This window comes from Salminus brasiliensis, chromosome 18, assembly GCF_030463535.1.
Source record: "Salminus brasiliensis chromosome 18, fSalBra1.hap2, whole genome shotgun sequence".
NCBI classification, from domain to species: domain Eukaryota; kingdom Metazoa; phylum Chordata; class Actinopteri; order Characiformes; family Bryconidae; genus Salminus; species Salminus brasiliensis.
Genome location: NC_132895.1, coordinates 26,939,891 through 26,960,800, shown reverse-complemented (window position 1 = coordinate 26,960,800; position 20,910 = coordinate 26,939,891). Strand labels below are relative to the sequence as shown.

At 37.5% G+C, this 20,910-nt stretch overlaps 1 protein-coding gene across 4 annotated transcripts; it reads left to right on the top strand.

Moving 5' to 3' along the window:
- The first annotated feature begins 313 nt into the window (after window positions 1–313).
- p4ha2 (procollagen-proline, 2-oxoglutarate 4-dioxygenase (proline 4-hydroxylase), alpha polypeptide 2) lies at window positions 314–20,545 on the top strand. Of its 4 annotated transcripts, none has more exons than XM_072661511.1 (15): window positions 314–415; window positions 4,112–4,199; window positions 4,902–4,998; window positions 6,404–6,555; window positions 8,010–8,165; window positions 8,608–8,847; window positions 9,211–9,410; window positions 11,496–11,672; window positions 12,366–12,436; window positions 13,217–13,316; window positions 13,637–13,690; window positions 14,404–14,469; window positions 16,317–16,385; window positions 16,573–16,669; window positions 19,697–20,545. In XM_072661511.1, exons 2-15 carry the CDS (start codon window positions 4,127–4,129, stop codon window positions 19,765–19,767), a joined length of 1,623 nt encoding a protein of 540 aa, XP_072517612.1. In that variant the 5' UTR covers window positions 314–415; window positions 4,112–4,126; the 3' UTR covers window positions 19,768–20,545. The 4 variants fall into 4 exon arrangements, with proteins under 4 accessions (XP_072517612.1, XP_072517611.1, XP_072517613.1 ...); XM_072661510.1 differs by having other exon boundaries at window positions 4,109–4,199; XM_072661512.1 differs by lacking the exon at window positions 14,404–14,469 and adding an exon at window positions 14,279–14,338 and having other exon boundaries at window positions 4,109–4,199.
- Window positions 20,546–20,910: the final 365 nt, after the last annotated feature.

The following is a 20,910-nucleotide window of genomic DNA, read 5'->3' as shown; positions in this document are numbered from 1 at the left end:
GCCGACTCTGGTTCTCAGTAAAAAAAGGAAATAAGTTCTCATATGCTATTCTCGCTGGCGAACGTGCGGACCCGCATGCAGGATTTACCGTAAATCCTCGTCTAACCACAGCACCCCACATGTACCTGTAAATCCAGAGAGTTACATATATTGTCGCGCTAGAGTAACTACACACACACACACATACACATACGTTTATATATTAATGTGGGTGTGTGCCTGTGAGTGTTTAACAGTTTAATGTCGATGAGCTGGAATGAAATAGAATGGCGCGTTTTCTACAGGGTTTACGAGTTTCAGTCCATCGGTCAAAAGGGGGGCTTCGGGACGTGGCAAAAAAACACGCTGTACACCATTTCTCACGTAGCAGAAAGAAATGCTTTAAGATTTCTTTTGGACCTTTAAATTTAGTAAGGTAAGAATTTTATTTAGTATATCTTGCATTTTTGCAGCTGTTACATTGGGTCTAAGTCAAGTTTAGTTTTCTCTGGATTGCTGTTGTAAACGTGTATGCTATTACAAAGGGCTCCGCACAGAAAGTTTGTTTTATGTTAGCTCTACGTTACATAACTTTTTGAGGTTTAAAATGACCATGTATTGTGGGTAAGTTGTGAGAAAAGCTTAATGTTTGTGTGTTTCTCGTATAGCTCACGCGAACGTAATACTCTGCCGTGATTTGGATGCTTTAGAAGGATCTCGCAAAGTTGCTGACGTTTCTACAACTGCAGAGATGCTATTGGTCTGTCAACAGCAAGACTGGAGTAGTATTTGTAGACAGCAAACAAACAGCTAGCTGATATTGTCTAAATGATTTACGCGACATCTCGTGGGTAATGCAGCAGACAACAGCTTTGGCAGTTGTCTCAAAACAGCTTTACAGAAATCGGGAAATAAGACAAATAGAAGCGAACAGTAAAATATGGAATCCCCGGTCTTTCCTACATCATCTAGCTGCTGAGCCGGAGAGACAGCTGCAATTCTACACTAGCAGTTTCTTGGGCCGTTTGAGAATCTAACGCCAGTTGTATTAGTCTTACTAAGTCTTACTAAAGCCTGCTAAACTAACTAACTAACTAGGATGTCTGTTGATCCAAATAAATGCGTTATGATCACAGGTTCTTGTAAATAATGAAAAAAAAAAACAGACAAAAGGAGAATGGATTAAAAAGGCAATTAGGCCTTTTAACAGACGCTAGGATTATTGCATAGTAAATATTTTGGTGTACAAAATTGCTTAAAACCTTATAAGCTTGGCTAAATCGGTTCAGAATCAATAGTCAGTACTGTTCCTCTCCGTGGCCTTGCAACTGGTGATTTGTAATAGTGTTTTCTAAGTAAACAAAAAATACTGATTATTCACATCTGATTGTAACACCTGATGTTCTCTTGTGTAGGGAAACAATAAATAACAAATAACAATAAAAGTCCTTATAGGCATTCACAACATTCCCAATAATACTCTCAGACTTGGCTAAAAACTGAAACAATGGGAATTAAGACGTTTGATTTGATAACACTTAAGAAGTATTAATTGGTCAGTTTCTATGAGGTATTTTCACCAACCCATAGTAGGTAATGTAAACACTGCTCCAGCGTCTTCAACCTGCGTCTGAAAGTATGGCATGCCTTGGAACTGCTGGTCTAAATCGTCTGGTCTGGAACTGTGGCTGGCTCTCTGGCTCTGCAAATATATGGGGGACATTTATCTTCTTAACTTACAAATATGAGGTCACCTTAAAACCACATGAGTCCACTGTAATGCACAAGTGAATTTATATAATTGGTATTAGCAGTAGTAGTGCTGAATCAGTCCCACCATATATCATTTGCATTTAGGGCATTTAGCAAATGCTCTTATCCAGAGCGATTTACAAAAGTGTTTTGCTATTTACTCGAGAATAACCTCAGCTAGTTTGAATAGACAAAAAAATTTCAAAGATATAAGTTTAGACACTACTAAACACAAGTCAATATGGAGACCATAGTACTCTACTACTCGCCCAAGTACTCTCGGAAGAGGTAGGTCTTCAGACTGTGTTTGAAAACAGCAAGAAACTCTGCTGTTCGGACACCCAGGGGAAGTTCGTTCCACCACTTTAAGGGCTGGCAGGTCAAGCCATGCTGTACTTGAAGCTTGAAATGCTCTTGGTGCAGATCGGCTTTTGACCAATTCCATCAAGTACAGAGAGGCTGGTCCGTTCTTGGCTTTGTAGGCCAGCGTCAAGGTTTTAAATCTGGTGCAGACACCTACAGGAAGCCAGTGAAAAGAAATGCAAGAGAGGAGTTACGTGCCCGAATTTAGATATCCAAGTGGTGGTGCATCAGGATGACCGATAGAGTTTGAAAGTGTGGAGTGTAACTAATGCCATGAAAGAGTAAAGAGATGAAATTAGTTCTGTTGTGGGTTTTATGTGGTATAGTGTATAAAAACATTATCAGAATGTGGCTAGGGAGTTCTGCAGATCTGACTGTAACCGCATAACTAAAAGAAGAGTGCTATATGGAACCATAAAAGTGTCTCAAAGAGGATTTTTTTTGTGAATCCTCCTCCACTACAATAACAAGCAGGGTTACGGACTCCAAAGTACTCAAGTTCTGCTAATGACCTATGAACCCCTACATGGTTTAGGCCTAGAATATCTTGCTGGTTTTCTAAAGCGATCCTCAGTACTTTATTTATTTATGACACGCTAATAACTTGACTGTAGTTTTTCTTATATTTCCCCTAAACTCTTTTAATTCTTTAACAAAGCTTCACAAGCTGTACAGCTCTCCAGATTAAAGAACTACTTGTACCCTAAGGATGACATTCATCAAGTGATGCAACTGCGATAATCTGCGCAGCAGCATCAGCTTGCATTAGCTTGCATGTAGCAATATTAGTATTCTGATCAAAAAAATAAGAACCACACCTTAAAATGTTCTTATTTACAGAATGTAATGGAGACAATTTGTAGGGGAAAAAACATGTATTTCCATTGAAGAAAAAAAAAAAAAAGACTATGCCAAATATGTGCATAAGGGCGATTACAGATTCACATGTAACCTCAGTAGCCTATTGTTTATTTTGTGACATTGCATACACATGCTTATTTGCAAATTAGAGCAAAGCTTCTCTAAAATTGTTTAAAATCTAAATTAAGGTTTGTGCTATATGACTAAATATGGGTGTGAGGTAGTTTAAAATTTTGCTGTGTTTCTTTAAACATTTAAACATTCTTTTTTATTCTTATCAATACTGAATTAAAATGTGCAAATGGGCAGTCATTGCTGCAGCATCTGGGGAGTAGAGAGGGTGAAGGACCTTGCTCAAGGATGCAACAAGCCTGCAGAGCCTATGTATCGAACCCTCAACCCTGTCATCAGTAGCCCAGTGCTTGAACCGCTAAGCCACCACTTCTCCTACATACATGTATGTATGTTGTAAACAGATACTTCACAAGATATGAGTGCATGGAGCGGATTAGCTGTGGTAAAACCCTGGTAACGTATTGTCAAACCATTTTAGGTTTTTGAGTAGTATTTTTGAGAAGTGTACGGTTATCGGAATGTTGAACTAGAATGTGATCAACTCAGGACATTAGACTTCTGAGGTAAAGAGGGCATTTATTTTGGTCTGAGATGTGGGTGCTCTAGCGTGACATCTAGTGGGAAAAGGATCATTACTATAAACACTATATACACTAGTAGTCTATCAGTTTTAGTTTTTAATGAAAGTGCCTAATTTTTGTGTAGAGAATGTTTACTACAGTTTCAGGGCTTTTCATATAATTGCAAATACAATATAAAAAATGTTCTTTTAATCTTTTTCTACTATTTGGTGAACCTGAGGTGGCATACTTCACTACTGGGAGAGCTTGAGATTTAAAATGATTTAAGAAAGGTTTTGGAAGACATGATGTCAGAAGGTTTTTTTTTTTGTCCCACCTGGTTATAATATAAATTAATGTTTTTTTGCTTGCTATCTATCAACTATGTTGGCTGCTTCTGTTTGGTAGCTGACCAACTAAGAGCATAGGCAATATTCTTTTAATATCTGCAGTTCATGGTAAAAATTGACAAGGAATAGGAAGAAATTGTACTTGTTTTATTGTTTTTTTTTAAAAAGCAGGTGCCAGTGTCAAAGATGCAAATTTTGGCTGTGTGGACTATGTGCTGCCTCAGTTGTATCATAGATGCAGAGATCTTTACATCAATCGGTAAATATGACCTAGCTGTTTACATACTGACTTTTGTTTCTTGTTAACTTTTTGTTCTTATCACCTTAAGGAATGCTTTGGCCATTTCCCCCCTCTTACCCTAGATGCAGTGATCAGCCAAGACATAGTTGGGTACACATTTGGAGTGGGGGTATAAGTCAGTTTATTTGTAATTTAGTCACATAATCATCGGAACATAGTACATAACACATAGTACATAACACATGCCAGTTTTTTAAACCGTCTAGTGCTGACTGCTAACTTTTAATTACTGCCAAACATAATTTTTTTTTTATCCCCTTAGTCGTCTATTGATTTTATAGAGCTTGGGTAGACATAACCACAAGTGCACAGATGTGTGCTGTAAACTGCAAATCATTTTCTCTGGGGGGTGGGATGCATGGGCTTTTGGACAATCTTCAAATAGACTTCTTAGCTGGCAGTCTTTTTCATCTGACTAACCTGTAGCTGTCTGAGAGTTAGTGTGGTGAGAGGAATAATAGTGTGCAATCCAAAAACTAGATGTAACTGGGTGGAGACGCGACAACCCTGCTCTTTTTGCTGTTAGTGATATATATTTTTACTTATTTTCGTGTGTGTGTGTGTGTGTGTTTATATATTTCAGGTAAATATAACAAATATAATAAATAAACAACGTACCGTGGTATTTCTCTGATATATAATTTCTTGTCTTACTTACAGGCCAGATGACAGACCTGATTTTCACAGAGAGAGAACTGGTCCAGTCCCTAAAGGAATACATTAAAGCTGAGGAGTCCAAGCTTGCTGCTGTGAAACGGTATAGTCTTACTGCAATATATAGTTATTGTGTGTGTGTGTGTATGTATGTGTGTGTGTAATATATATATATATTTATGAATGAAATATTGTCATTGAATACTTTGTTCTGTTGAATGTGCTGACAACAAAACCACACAAAAATCATCAATGGAAATCAAATTTATTAACCAATGGAGGCCTAAATTTGGAGTCACACATAAAATTAAAGTGGAAAAACACACAGGCTGATCCAGCTTTGATGTAATGTATGACCTCCCTACAACGCCTGGGCATGCTTCTGATGAGGATCTCCTCCCAGACCTGGACTAAAGCATCCGCCAACTCCTGGACAGTCTGTGGTGCAACGTGACTTTGGTGGATGGAGCGAGACATGTCCCAGATGTGCTCAATCGGATTCAGGTCTGGGGAACGGGCGGGCCAGTCCATAGCTTCAATACCTTCATCTTGCAGGAACTGCTGACACACTCCAGCCACATGAGGTCTAGCATTGTCCTGCATTAGGAGGAACCCAGGGCCAACCACACCAGCATATGGTCTCACAATGGGTCTGAGGATCTCATCTCGGTACCTAATGGCAGTCAGGCTACCTCTGGCGAGCACATGGAGGACATGGCACTCTAAAGAAATGCCACCCCACACCATTACTGACCCACGGCCAAACTGGTCATGCTGAAGGATGTTGCAGGCAGCAGATCGTTCTCCACGGCGTCTCCAGACTCTGTCACGTCTGTCACGTGCTCAGTGTGAACCTGCTTTCATCTGTGAGCACAGGGCGCCAGTGGCGAATTTGCCAATCCTGGTGTTCTCTGGCAAATGCCAATCGTCCTGCACGGTGTTGGGCTGTGACCCCAACCCCCATCATACCATACTCATGGAGTCGGTTTCTAACCGTTTGTGCAGGCACATGCACATTTGTGGCCTGCTGGAGGTCATTTTGCAGGGCTCTGGCAGTGCTCCTACTGTTCCTCCTTGCACAAAGGCGGAGGTAGCGGTCCTGCTGCTGGGTTGTTGTCCTCCTACAGCCTCCTCCACGTCTCCTGGTGTACTGACAGACACAGCAAACCTTCTTGCCACAGCTCGCATTGATGTGCCATCCTGGATGAGCTGCACTTGTGTGGGTTGTAGAGTCTGTCTCATGCTACCACGAGTGTGAAAGCACCGCCAACATTTAAAAGTGATCAAAACATCAGCCAGAAAGCATAGGTACTGAGAAGTGGTCTGTGGTCACCACATTGTCAATCAATGTTGCTTCCTAAGTGGACAGTTTGATTTCACAGAAGTTTGGTTAACTTGGAGTTATATTGTGTTGTTTAAGTGTTACCTTTATTTTTTGAGCAGTGTGTGTGATATATATATATATATATACATACATTTATTTGCTTACTGTTGTTGGTCTCCTACAGCTGGGCTGACAAGCTGGAAGTATTGACACATGCCTCCACCTCAGACCCAGAAAGTTTTCTGGCTCACCCAGTGAACGCCTATAAGCTGATGAAGAGACTCAACACGGAATGGTCAGAGTTGGAGAGCCTTGTGCTACATGACCCTTCAGATGGTAAATGATAACCTTCACTTTTGAAGGAAAACTATAAATAAAAAGGAGGCCTTTTTGTAGGACCATTTTAAGCAACATAGGCCTAAACAGACTGTTAGAAAATGTGCATTTTATATAATAATTGTCCTGTTTTAATAATTGTGCTGCCCTGGGTCAAGTGTGTATTTTTATATAATCTTGATGAAACAAGCCAGTACTACATAATACAAACGTGTTATTCTCTTAAATATTTGGCCAAATTCTGTGGCTAACTTTTCTGAAATCATGTTCTGAGATTTAAGGCCTTCTTAACATAAATAGCCTGTGCCTGTTTTCAGCAATTTTCAGAACATAAGCTGCAAACCGAAATGAGATTTGTGTTCCTAGAAAAAATTCTGTGACAAAAAGACCAGGCCACCATTGCTCATGTGTAGATTTGCACGCCTTCTGTTGAATGCTGGCCTCATGTTGAACTCCCCTAAGAATGTGTCTGCATGTTGCTACGTGCAGTGCTTACAGATGCCTTGAGTAATTTTTTTTCAAGTGTGGGATAAACGCTCAGTGCTATAATATGTGCTGAAAATGAGTCTTATTTTTCTATAAAATATTTTTGGAAGGTAATATCTAAAAAAAAAAGATAGAATTAGAATCTAGAATTAGAATAGGACACATTTAACCACATTTGTTGGTAACCACAGTTGTTAGGCAGTTTTAGCAAATACAGCTCCAGAGCAGGCTGCAAAATTGGGAAAACCCTTGCTGTAAAAAAACAAACAAAAAAAACATCCAGGCAAAACTCAAGATTCATCTGTCCAAACTACATTGTTCCAAACGTTCTGTTCTTTGTCTAGGTGTTGTTTGACAGACTTTAGTCTTACATTGCTGTTTTTATGACAACATCAGTTTCCTCATTGCACACCTCCCATTAAAATCTTGTGCAGTCACTTTCTGATGGTAGATGCATGTACTTTAACTTTGGCAAGAGCTACCTGCAGGTCCTATGATGACATTTTAGGAATGGTAGAGACTTCACGCATATTCTTCTATTGTGCTGAACTTTTTAAGATGCCCTGACCAGGCCATGTTGGCAGCTGTTTTACTTCCACAGACTGTGGAAGGGCTGATGTTCTAAGATATTTTCAAGTCCTTTCACAGATTTGTCTTCTCTACTTTCTGAAGGTTTTTTTTTTGGATCTCAGGATCCCAGTCCTCTACACTCTATATACTACACTAATAATTCACTTAAAATTTTTTCACATATTTTATATATGACACAATTTACATGTTTTATATACAATGAGAGTTATAAGAGGCCCAGAGGCATGTAAAAATGCCAATCACATGACTAAATGTATGGGTATTATTATTTTTCCTGAAATCATTTTTGTAGTGTTAAAGGTAAATCAAGAAGCTAATGTTACTTTATCATTGGTTCTTTTCTTTTCTTATTCTGTCTCTCAACATCTGTTATCTAGGTTTTATCTCAAACATTTCAGTGCACAGGCAGTATTTCCCTGATCAGGAGGATGAAAAAGGGGCAGCCAAGGCTCTAATGCGTCTCCAGGACACATACAACTTAGACTCCGAGAGCTTCTCTAAAGGGAAACTGCCAGGTCAGGGGCAGTACTCTGGTAACCATCTTATCTACATATCTCTGTGGTTTAAACACAGTATGTAAAGTTGTAAAGTCTCTCTCCTCATTTCCGATTACTTTAGGAGAACATACTTTATAGCCAGTGCAACACACCATACAGTCTTCCTCAAAAGAAATTCCGACTTGAATAGTGACAATTTGGCACACAAGAGACATACAGGAACCTCAAACATTGTTGTGTACTCCTTTTAAAAGGAGTTTGGATTGGATCATGATTTTTGAGTCACAGATAAGTAGAAAAGAACAAAAAGAGTGAAATGTGAGACTAATTTTAACTTTCAGTTTAAAAGTGAAAAGTGGTATTTTTTATTTAATTGTCTGTACAACCAAGAACAACTTAAAATTCTAAGTCAATGCATTATATGGTGCTGTCTCTAGCAACAAAAATGTTCTCAGTGGTGCATGTTCTGTGTGTCCAGGGGTGCGCTACAGTGCTTTTCTGACTGTAGATGACTGTTTTGACATGGGAAAAACAGCTTACAATGAAAATGACTACTACCATTCAGTGCTGTGGATGCAGCAGGCCCTCAAACAGATGGATGCTGGGGAAGAAGCAAAAGCCTACAAGGCGGAGATCCTGGATTATCTCAGTTACTCTGTATATCAGATGGGTGACTTACCACGTGCCATTGAGTTGACCCGACGCCTGGTATCCATCGGTAATCTCTTCCAACGTCTGGTCCTAAGTGTCTGGCTGGGCATATCTGCTGTAACGTGGTGATATGTTGCACTATTATAATATTATTTACTGTATAGTTAAATGAATACCATAGTAATACCAGTTTTTAACACAATTTGTTTAAGACAAAAACAAATCAACCTTCAAACATCAACATTTATTATTATTATTATTATTATTATTATTTGTTCAATATATCAAGTGTCTACAGCCTCAATCTTGTAAAACTAACTATCTAAAACTAACTATTCATGTGACAAATTATAATTACACCCAATAAACTAAACAGGTTAACTGTAAACCTGATCTGAGATGAGTTGTCCTTTTCTCTGTGTGCTCACAGATCCCAGCCACCAGAGGGCGGGAGGAAACCTGCGCTACTTTGAGCGGCTGCTCTCTAAAGAGCTGAGAGAGATGGATCTCAACAAACAGGAACCTACTGAAGAAAAGCCTATTCAACTAGGAACCTATGAGCGCCCTAGAGACTACCTGCCTGAGAGAGAGATATATGAGGCCCTGTGTAGAGGAGAGGGTCTAAAAATGGTGAGTCTAATGAAGTAAATTATTTATACACAATTTCTTTCTGTTGCAGAGAAAATGTTGAGTTGATAAGAAAAGAGTTAATCAGTAACCTTTAACTGCTTGTAATTGTTACAATTTTTATACTATTTGTTGCATGTTGTTGAACAATCATGAAATGAAATGATCAGTAACTGACCAATTAAACTAATGACATTTTAAAGGCCAAAGCAGGACAGTAATTTTGAGTTGGACCATACCTATTTATAGACAGAAAGACATATAGATGTACTGTTTTTGATCCCTGTAACGAGACTTCTGTCTTTTTCATGCCATGGATTTTTGCACACGGTTAAACAGGGACATTAACAAACAAATTAATTAAACAAGTGGAATCAGGAGTGCTGCTAGTTTGGAATGAATAACTGCAGCCACATTGGCCCTTTGGAAAACTGGGCACCCCTGGTTTAAACATTCTTTTATTAACTACACACCACCACAGACTCTTGACTGCTGCAGATGCAAAATAAACACACTTGTACCACTATCTCTGTAAAATGTGGATTATCATTACTGTGAAAAGATGAACATATTTTAAATTAAATCTGAACATTGCAGCCATGCACCCCTTGGGATAGCTTATTATGCAGTCCCCTCTAAAAATATTAGGACGACAAAGCCAGTTGTTTTAGTTTTGCTGAAGACATTTGCAAAAGATGAATATAAGGTGATAGATTTATCTGTGAGGCAGGTCTATCAATCCTATAGCAAGCAAGTTAGCAATCGATTAGTCAAGATGTCCAGGATATCAAAGTCTAAAGCAGCAAAAAAACACTACTCCAGAAGACCGGGTAACTGCATTTGGACAACACATTTAACTGGCTGACAGTGGGAAATTATTTTGTACTTGTTATAATGTTTCATTAAATCACACTTGGAACTTATCTTAGCAAAAAGCAGAAAAAATACAAAAAACCAATTACTTCAAACTAAGAGTGCACAGGCTTGCAATTTGGCAACCGTAAGACATTTGCCAGTTTAAACACACTATTAGAAAAGCTTGACCACCTGAAACTAAGAGACTGCATTCAAATCAAATCATGTTTCATTACACAGGTGTAAAAATGAGTGAAAAACTAGTAGTAAAAAGAAACACATTTGCAAAATAGAAATACAGAGTATTTACACATTAACTTACAGTATAAAAATATACACATTATATATATATATATATATATATACACACACACACACACATATATATGCACACTGTGCATTCAATGCAATATCAAAAACAGCTAGTGCAAATAAACCTGGACAGGACTACCTTAAAGTTTTTAAAGCACAGTTTAAAGAGGTGAACTCACTCAAAAAGTCATGTGATTATTTTTTTTTGTGAAACTGACCAACACAACAATCATGTTTTGCACAATACTTTGAATGTCGGACAAGAATAATGATGTTCCAGATTGATATCTATTAAACCAACATGATTCTCACCTGAACAACAGGTGTAGTTAATTAAAAACAAATGCTAGATGTTCTATTCTTACATGTAGCCAGTAAGGTAGGCTATGCTATGTATTATGGCTACTGTTTGTACTGAACGCTGCGATTTGTTTAATTAAATAAGCACATTTTCCTGTAAATTAAGCAGGGCCCTAATGATAACTAACATAGTTAAGATGCCTTGGGAAGTTGAATTGCAATGCAATACAATACATACTTTCAGTACCACTGAAATAATAATTTAAGTTGGTGTATTGTTTTGTTTTTGTGTGTAGAGTTTAAACGTATGTGCACAACTTTATTATGACTAAAATTAAGGTTAGTAGGAGATCTGAGATCGTTGTGGTCTGTGATTATTGTGTGTTACAGTGTTTTGACACCAAGGCTCCATATTAAGTGAAGAGTGTAGTTGTTGTTATTATTTATTTATTAAATAAAGCCAACAGATGAAGGGAGGCAGCACATTTGTGTGCAGCAAAGTTTACAGTGTCCAATTCTTTTCACATTTTACATCTCATTTGTTCAAACATGGTCAGCATCTGTCTATAAAATTGTTATTGAGTGACAGATTTTTAAATTGGAGATCAAACTGTCCCACAGACTCCACAGAGACGTAGCAGGTTGTTCTGCCGCTATCAAGACAGGAACAGGAATCCTCGTCTCCTACTCAAGCCCATGAAGGAAGAGGATGAGTGGGACAGTCCACACATTGTGCGCTACCTAGAGGCCCTGTCTGATGAAGAAATTGAGAAAATTAAGCAACTGGCTAAACCCAAGGTGGGCCCCAAGCAGATAAGTATGCCCTTCATAATGTTTGGGTGAAAGGTACTTTTCCCCTTGATATAGCACTCTGCTCCACAGTTAAAATTTTTTAACTTTAATTAAATTGTATACATTATGGTTTGTATGTTTGGGGCATTTATCTTGACAGGTGGCAATGATTACTTGGATGTGTTTTGTTGCTTCATTAGTCAAGTTAAGTCAAATTTATTTGTATAGCGCTTTTTACAACTGTTGTTGTCACAAAGCATCTTTACATAATTAGTAATTAGTAAAAGACAGAACTATTTATAAATTATTGATAACAGTTACCAAACCATCTATACTGTTCTTTGATCTTCTTTGATCATAATCATAATATATTAATCATGATCAGTAGAACATAATATTGTCATGGCAGTGATGGTCAGAGTAATGATAGTAAATAGTGGTAGTATTAATAGTGGCTGTTAAGAGTCCATTTAGGTTTTAACATGGTCAGGTAGCAGTGGAAGGAGGGTGTGCCGCTGGTCTGGCATGGGTGGTGGTGGGGGCGAGGCCTGCTAATGCTTATATTTGACCAAATATAACTAATAGTGAGAGCTGGAGTAAGTGTTTTTAAATATGAATGTTGAGTAATGAATGTTTTGTAATGAACGAATGTTAAGGACAGTTAGAGAAATTGGAAAAATCTTTTGTCTTTCTGTCCAGCTCGCAAGGGCCACTGTGCGTGATCCAAAAACAGGCGTGCTCACAACAGCACAGTACAGAGTGTCCAAAAGGTGAGTCAAGTACAGCAAATGTGTGTGTGCCTCCAAAGTATTAGTAACCATGCAAATCTCTAAGCAATGCATTTGAATAAGTGGGTGAAGTACCTTCCATAAAAGCTTGAGAATTTTGCATTATTAAGCACATGCAGTGTCTTTTATCCAGAATGTGGTGCAGACTGTATTCAAGTCCACGCCAGGGCTAGGGTGATGTCTAAAGTACTTTAAATATGTAATGTTTACATTTAGTTTATTGCATCTTTGATTTCCAAAATAACTTTCAGTACAAGCTACAGAAAATGTTACAGTAGTTACAATGTTACAAGCTACAGAAGTTACAGTATCTGATTACTGAATATTATGGAATCTTGTTGAATCTTATTATTGAATATGTATATCAGCTACCATATGGAACATTAAATTAAAGCATGTGAATCATTGTTCAAAAAATATTTGGTAGTTTGAAGGTAGAGGGCTAAATAGAATAAAAGAATAATGTTATTAACCTGAACCAGAGATTTCAAATCAGTGTTTATTTGTTTCTGGAACATTTAAAGGTGTTTTTGGTTGTGTTTGTTCTGAAAATACTTCATAATTCCATTTAGATTCAAAGCCCTGCCACAAGCATATGCACAAGGGTCGACCCTTTATATAATATAAAAATAGATACTCATATCTTTATAATCCGAAATCCTCATAAAACTCCCTTGTGACGCCACATTTGCCTTGTAGTAATGAAAGTCGGTCACCCAAAAACATTTTGCTGATGCATCCCTGTGTGTTTGTGATTTTTAGTGCATGGTTGGAAGACGATGATGACCTGATCATTACACGTGTCAATCAGAGAATAGAAGATGTCACAGGTCTATCAGTGGATACTGCTGAACTTCTCCAGGTGTTTAAATGGTTTATTAAGCTAATTCTTTAAAATGACACATAATTCTTTAATATGACACATCTTTTTTTTTCTCATTTGTATGTTTTTGTTCGGACTCCATATTATCTGTGTTCTCTTGCCTGTGCTTGTTCTTGCTTGCTAAACATATATTTAACTCAGTGTGTGGATGTTGGTCTCTTTTCTTGGAACAAATTGGAATGCTCACGCTATTACTAAACCCCACATTGTGTTGTCTTCTTTCATTTGTGTTTACTCCACTTTTTACTGTTATTGTACTTGTTGAATTTTCTTTTTCTTTTCTCTTTTTTTATTTAAAGGTTGCCAACTATGGGGTCGGAGGCCAATACGAACCACATTTTGATTTCTCCAGAGTAAGTACTTTCATGGCTGCATCAGATATTTCAGCATTCATCAGTTAGTGGCCTGTTACAATCGTAATATTTTAGTTATCTATACTTTACCATATCTTTACCATACCAAAGCATGGCATGGATAGATTTTAGATGAGTGTATTATCTCTTGATCTGCATTTATTACCAGCATGTTGAATTAGTATAATTACTTATTTATATTTAATAGACATGGTCTTGGTAGTATATAATGGCCTTCTGCTCACCCTTTAAATATGATAGGTTGCCACATGGTCTTGGTGGATGTATTTTTGTATGTGTATCTTGCCTCTAGTATCAGTAGCTTTTTATTTCCTAATGGTTCAAGTTCTGCCTAATTAAGGCCAGGTGAAGGAGGACATCCCATAGATTATTATTAATTCCATAATGATGTTATCTGGGCGGACTGGGGTTTCAACCCTTTAGCTTACTGAGCAGTTTTTTCTTTGTAAGTCACTTGCTTTGCACCAGTGTTCATTTTTGTCCCATGTTATGTGACAAGCTCTCTGAGATACAGACCTCCAGCTGTGCAGTTCAATTTGAGTTTAAAGTTGCAAACATCTGTTGCAGCGTCCTTTTGACAGCAACCTCAAGGTTGATGGAAATAGGCTTGCCACCTATCTCAACTACGTAAGTATATGTGTGTGTAAGCCCTGTCCTGCTTTTGTCTTTACTCTGAAATTTTATCTTTATAGAAAGATGAGCCCGATGCTTTCAAATCATTAGGCACAGGAAATCGTGTGGCTACTTATTTAAATTATGTAAGTATGCGCTTTTCCTGCAGTGTCTGGTGCGAATGACACGCTAACAAATGGCATTCTGAATGTGTGCAACTGTTTGCTACCTAATTTAATCAAAATAAAATCTTCGCAAGGTTGTAAGTCCACATTCTATTTCACTGTTGCAGTGAAGTGCAAAGGGATTAGGGTGAGTGAACAGGTGTGCACCATAAAATACAGTCATGTGAAAAAGTTAGAACACCTCATGAGAACCTTTGTCTTTTTAAAATGTATTTAAACATATGGACATCCTCATTTAAATGTAAGATATGGAGGCAATAACTAACTAAACCAGTAAAACTGAAGAAATGGCATTTGTAAAATGTAATTAATAGGATTTTTTTGTGAGGGTAAAAGTCAGGACACCCTTATATCTGGTATTTTCCCCCTTGGTTGAAATAACTTTGTCTGAACTTAACTAGGAAAAACTTATCCCCGCTCTTCCTTGCAGAATTCATTGTACTGTGTGATGTTTGTTTTTAGACAGCCGGTCTCACATTTTTCTCAAGTGCCCTTTGATACAATAAATAATTCCTAGTGGATTCTGTTAAAGAGCTCTCCAGGCCCTACTGCTGAATATCACTACCATGACATTTACACCTTCACAGTTGAAGGTGTAAATGTTCCCAGACTCAAATTCAATGTGATGATATGCACAGGCATCGACGTGGCTTAGTTGATGCTTACTTTAAAAATAAATTGGTTGATGTGCATCATTTGAAGCTGGTTGCGGGTGCAGGTAACTAAAGGGCCCAACCTGCATTGCGTTACCTCTGCTGACTCTGCTGGTGTTGTACTCTGAGAGCAAACAGATTTTATTGAGCTAACAGTTACATTTGCTAATAAAGTTGAACGTGACGGAGTGTGGGAGACTTCTATATTAGACCAGTAGACTGAAGTCACATCCTTGCCACATCCTTGCAGGTGGAATTAGGATTTAGAGGTCAAACTTTTAGAAATGGCTGTTTCTGATTGTCAAAGCTTTGTCATTTCAACTATATACAGAGTACACAGTGAAACAAAACAACATTCCTCCAGGGCTATGGTGCAACACAGAACAAGTGCATACAGACAGTACAATACAGAGTGCAAATGAAAGTGTAAAAGTGTACAGGCAGAATACAATAAATAAATCAGACAGACTGAGATTGTAGTGGAAAATAGGGTAGGCAAAATGTTATTGTGGAGGATCAGCCAGAGAAACAGTAGAGGGCAGCACAGGTTAGTGTGTACTCTGGTAGCTTATTTAAAAGGAAATATAATATAAATATACGAAGTTTAGTTATAATACCTCAATCTCCCAAAAAGTACAAGTGAAGATAACATTTCTGTTTGTTTAAATATAGACTTTATAGGGTGTCCTAACTTTTTCACTTGACTGTAATAAAAGGCAAGTTCTTTTATATGTATTCTAGTTTTAATAGTAATTAAACTTTTTTAAATCTTCAGATATTTTACTTTATCTACCCAAACACTATATCTAGTTTGATAACTTTGCTAACCTAAGAGACTGCAAATAAAAATACATTTTTAGGATTGCTGATTAATAACTATATGTATGTATACCCCTACGATATGGAAACAAAATTACAGTGCTTCAAAACTGCATTAGGGCTACTCGGGTTACTGCATATTAAGTATGACTTCTGACAAGCTTGAAATGGCGATGTTAGTCCCAATATTATGGACAACATTTGAAAGTCTACTTATTGTAGACTACACATTGAAAACATAGTATGTTTATTAATATGCATGTTACTATGAGACTTATGATTTATTGGTTGAAGTGCAAGTGGATGTTGCCAACACATTCTTTTCTCTACTGGCAGATGAGTGATGTTGAAGCTGGTGGGGCCACCGTATTCCCGGACTTTGGTGCTGCTATTTGGCCGAAGAAGGTAGGACTCACTGGACTCCACCCATTTATTTTCCTGGCCTAAAAAACATTAATTGAACATTAATTAATTGAAGCGAATCGTGTAAAAACTCCCATAAAGACACATTGGACTGTGTCACCAGTAGTATAGTATAACCAGTCAATAGTATAATGCTACTGTTAACTGTTACTTTGTTCTGTGCTTTTAGGGTACAGCTGTGTTCTGGTACAACCTCTTCAGGAGTGGAGAGGGAGACTATCGAACAAGACATGCAGCCTGTCCTGTTTTAGTGGGAAGTAAATGGGGTAAGTTCTGTAAACAAATTACCAAAAAAAGCCAGAAGTAAATAAGGGGTCTCTGATTGAAATTGCTAATTGTAAAAATAATAATAATAATAATTGGAGTTATATAATTATACAATATATTATTATTATTACAATATATAATAAAATATATATTGCAAGACTTAATGCACTTCCACATCAAGTTATTGACAAGAGATCAACAAACATAAAACAGCACAATCTCTGATAAGAAAATGTATTTGCACCAAGCATGAGGAGGAGTAATTTTGAGATGTGCCTTGTGGTTCAGTCTCCTTTCAGAGCGGATAAATCTGATGACATTGGACATCTCCAGCCATTGGAGTAGTTAAAATGAATTTTTCAGAGAGAGCTCAGTCAAAACTTTGTGAAGGAAATGTCTGTAGAGAATGGAAGATAATTATATAGCTACTGTTGTCATGACTTTATAGTTTAAATGTAAAAGTGATTTGAACTTTTAATGCAGGTTAATCTAAATAAAATGCAATGTGAAAGTGTTTTGTTGTTTTGAGCATTTATGATGAAATACTGTTACAATGTAGAGAGTAATTACATCCAACGAATGTAGAAAAGCGATAGAGCAGTGGCTAAAGGCGTACAGCTGGTTGGCATGCGCCCAGTAGCTATATGGAGAACCCACTCAGTCAGGTATCTTTTTAGGTGGTCATATAGGTTGTGGTCATAAAACGACAGCGAGGATAGGTCTTGAAATTGTCTGAGAATCATGACTAGCTATGTTTTTGTGTTCATAAGCTAATGAGCTAATTTGCTATACAGGCAAGTCCTAATACAGCTACACTTTACTGCAGTGTAAGGCAGGTACATTACATTACAAACTCCACAGAAGTGATGGGCTATATGCCTGTTTAAGTAGCTACTCATAAAAATAAAACATTTCACCTGCTTGACAAGAAAAACAGATGGAGGGAACCTGACAAGAAAACTTCCTTCTGGGGACCCACTGTTTCAACTTTAACCTATTCTCCAGGAGTATGAACATAAAATGAAAATATTCAAGTGTTCCCAAGCAAGATTGACTTGTCTGGACAAGAGACAAGAGATGGATATGGATACACCTAAATAAAATGGGAATGGTTGGTGATATTAACTTCCTGTTTGTGGCACATTAGTATATGGGAGAGGGAAAACTTTTTAAGATGGGTGGTGACCATGGTGGCCATTTTGAAGTCGAACATTTTGGATCCATCTTTTAGTTTTTTCAATGGAAAGAGGGTCATGTGACACATCAAAATTTCAGCAGTGGTTTTAATGTAACTTTATTCTTTCATGAGTTATTTACAAGTTTCTGTCCACTTATAAAATGTGTTCAAAGTGCTGCCCATTGTGTTGGATTGTCAATGCAACCCTCTTCTCCCACTCTTCACACACTGATAGCAACACAGCAGAAGAAATGCTAGCACAGGCTTCCAGTATCCGTAGTTTCAGGTGCTGCACATCTCGTATCTTCACAGCATAGACAATTGCCTTCAGATGACCCCAAAGATAAGTCTAAGGGGGTCAGATCGGGAGACCTTGGGGGCCATTCAACTGGCCCACGACGACCAATCCACTTTCCAGGAAACTGTTCATCTAGGAATGCTCAGAGCTGACACTCATAATGTGGTGGTGCACCATCTTGCTGGAAAAACTCAGGGAATGTGCCAGCTTCAGTACATAAAGAGGGAAACACATCATCATGTAGCAATTTCAAATATCCAGTGGCCTTGAGGTTTCCATTGATGAAGAATGGCCCCACTATCTTTGTACCCCATATACCACACCATACCATCAATTTTTGTGTTCCAACAGTCTTGGAGGGATCTATCCAATGTGGGTTAGTGTCAGACCAATAGCGGTGGTTTTGTTTGTTAACTTCACCATTCACATAAAAGTTTGCCTCATCACTGAACAAAATGTTCTTTGTAAACTGAGGGTCCTGTTCCAATTTTTGTTTTGCCTATTCTGCAAATTCAGTGCCATTTGTAAGTAGCTAATATCCGCCGAAGGGATGTTTGACTGATGCCACTCTCCAGTGACATGCGGCGAGTGCTACGCTGTGGGCTCTTGCTGAATGAAGCTAGGACAGCCACTGATGTTTCTTCATTAGTGACAGTTTTCATGCGTCCACATTTTGGCAAATCCAACACTGAACCAGTTTCACGAAACTTGGCAAGCAGCTAACTTTAGCATGGGAGATGGGTGGTCTCGTAGGGTGTCTTGCATTGAAATCTGCTGCAATGACCCAGGTACTGCGTTCACCAGACATCAACACAATTTCTATCCGCTCCTCACGTGTTAACCTATGCGACATGTCAGTGGCTGTAAACAAAGAGAAGCTTGTAAATAACTCATGAAAGAATAAAGTCACGTTAAAACCACCATTGTTTTTCTTGTGAAATTCTCAATAAGTTTGATGTGTCACATGACTCTCTTCCCATTGAAAAAACTAAAGTTGGATCCAAACTGGCCGAAGTTAATATCACCAACCATTCCCATTTTATTTAGGTGTATCCATATAAATGGCCCACCCTGTACAATAAATGAGTAGCTATGCAAATAAACAACAGACATCTGACATCACACAACAATATAAAATATCCAAATCAGTTGCCAATCTGTCATAATTAAGCAAAATGATGGAAGGGATAGAATGAAATCACGAAGTATCTACACGGAATTGAATAATGTGAAACGTAATATGTTTTATTATGTTAGTGATTCCTTTCTTGTATAAATCCTTAGCAGCCTTTTGACCACCGCACCATACACTTACAGATATAAGCAGGTTATATAAATATATAAATATAAATGGTGTGTGTGGTGTGTGGTGTGTGTGTGTGTGTGTGTGTGGTGGTGAATGCTAGTGACCGAGTGATAGTGCGATGTGTCTTATATTTAGTTTTCATCTTGAAACACATTGGGGATTATCAAGAATTAGGGTTAACATTTTATTTCTGTGCACACAATTTTTTCGTTTGACAGCCATATGTTTTTTTTCTGTTCTGACAGTGTCCAATAAATGGATTCATGAAAGAGGTCAGGAATTCAGGCGACCATGTGGGCTCACTGAAGTTGACTGAGACTGTCTTTCAAGTCTTAAGTGAAATGCTCCGCTTCACCTGCAGTACCTGAACTGTGACACAACACACACACCAATACAAAACTGCTTTAGTCGAAATGCTTGGTGATAAAGACTGCACATAGAAGTATAAGTGGCATTCCAAGTGCCTGGCCTTAAGGGATTTCATATTTTGTTTTATCTGTCTCTTTTCTTTTTTTCTTTTCTCTCTTTTTCTGGTTGTTTCTTGTTTCTTAGCCAGAAGATGATAACAGAGTTATCTTTGTCATGTCTATATATATATATATATATATATATATGCACGCCCACTTCTTGTTTGTTCACTAATGTGGCCTGATGTCCAGTTGAGGAGACTAAAATGATCTACTATTGCTCATTTTTTTCAGATTTTTCAGATTGGCAGAATCTACTTTTTTATTTATTGAATGAGTAATTTATCATCCTGTTTAAAGGCTTTTATTCATTAATTACATATACAAATACAGTATGTGGTGTGGAATAAAATGTTTAAATTGTGCTTTGTTCAAAGCTACATGATGTTTTTGTAGATTGGGAATATTTACACAATAATCTCTGCAGGGTCTTTGTGTCAAAAATAGTGCTTTTGGTTCCTTTTTGCTTGGAATTCAAGTGCATTCCTACAGATATATCTCAGGCAGCATATTACCTCTGGGGATTTAAGACTTGGTTACCTATTTTTGCTCCCTAAAGCCTTTTCCTGCTTTGTGGGCTTAAGAGTGCTAGGCAGCTTTCCTAACAATAAATGTTAATAAACCACAGCCCTGATCATCTAAATTAGTTTCAATACCTTGGTAAAAGTTATGAGAGCTCAAATGAAGCTTAAACTTGTACATTGTGCTTTTTTTTTCCACTCACATTCTACAAAATATAATACACTAATCTTGTTTAAAATGTTGAAAATAATGTTTTATTTTTAACTTTGTGTTAAGATCTTTAAATGAAACTATTTCTAAATATTGCCTAAAAACCATTAATAAAATGTTACATGTTAATCAGTACTCTTTTCAAATCAAACATTCCAAACTTTAATGAATTGTATATTTCACTCTCATTATGTTAAAATAACAACCCTTTTTTTTACACAGCACCATAATGTTTCAGACAGTTGGCTTAATGTGTTTAT

Bases quoted from the DNA above. Each gene is read 5' to 3' on its own strand.
- p4ha2 (XM_072661511.1), top strand. From the start codon at position 4,127: ATGCAAATTTTGGCTGTGTGGACTATGTGCTGCCTCAGTTGTATCATA. The intron at 4,200-4,901 runs GTAAATATGACC...TCTTACTTACAG, and splicing joins AGAGATCTTTACATCAATCG to GCCAGATGACAGACCTGATT. The intron at 16,670-19,696 runs GTAAGTTCTGTA...CTGTTCTGACAG, and splicing joins TTTAGTGGGAAGTAAATGGG to TGTCCAATAAATGGATTCAT.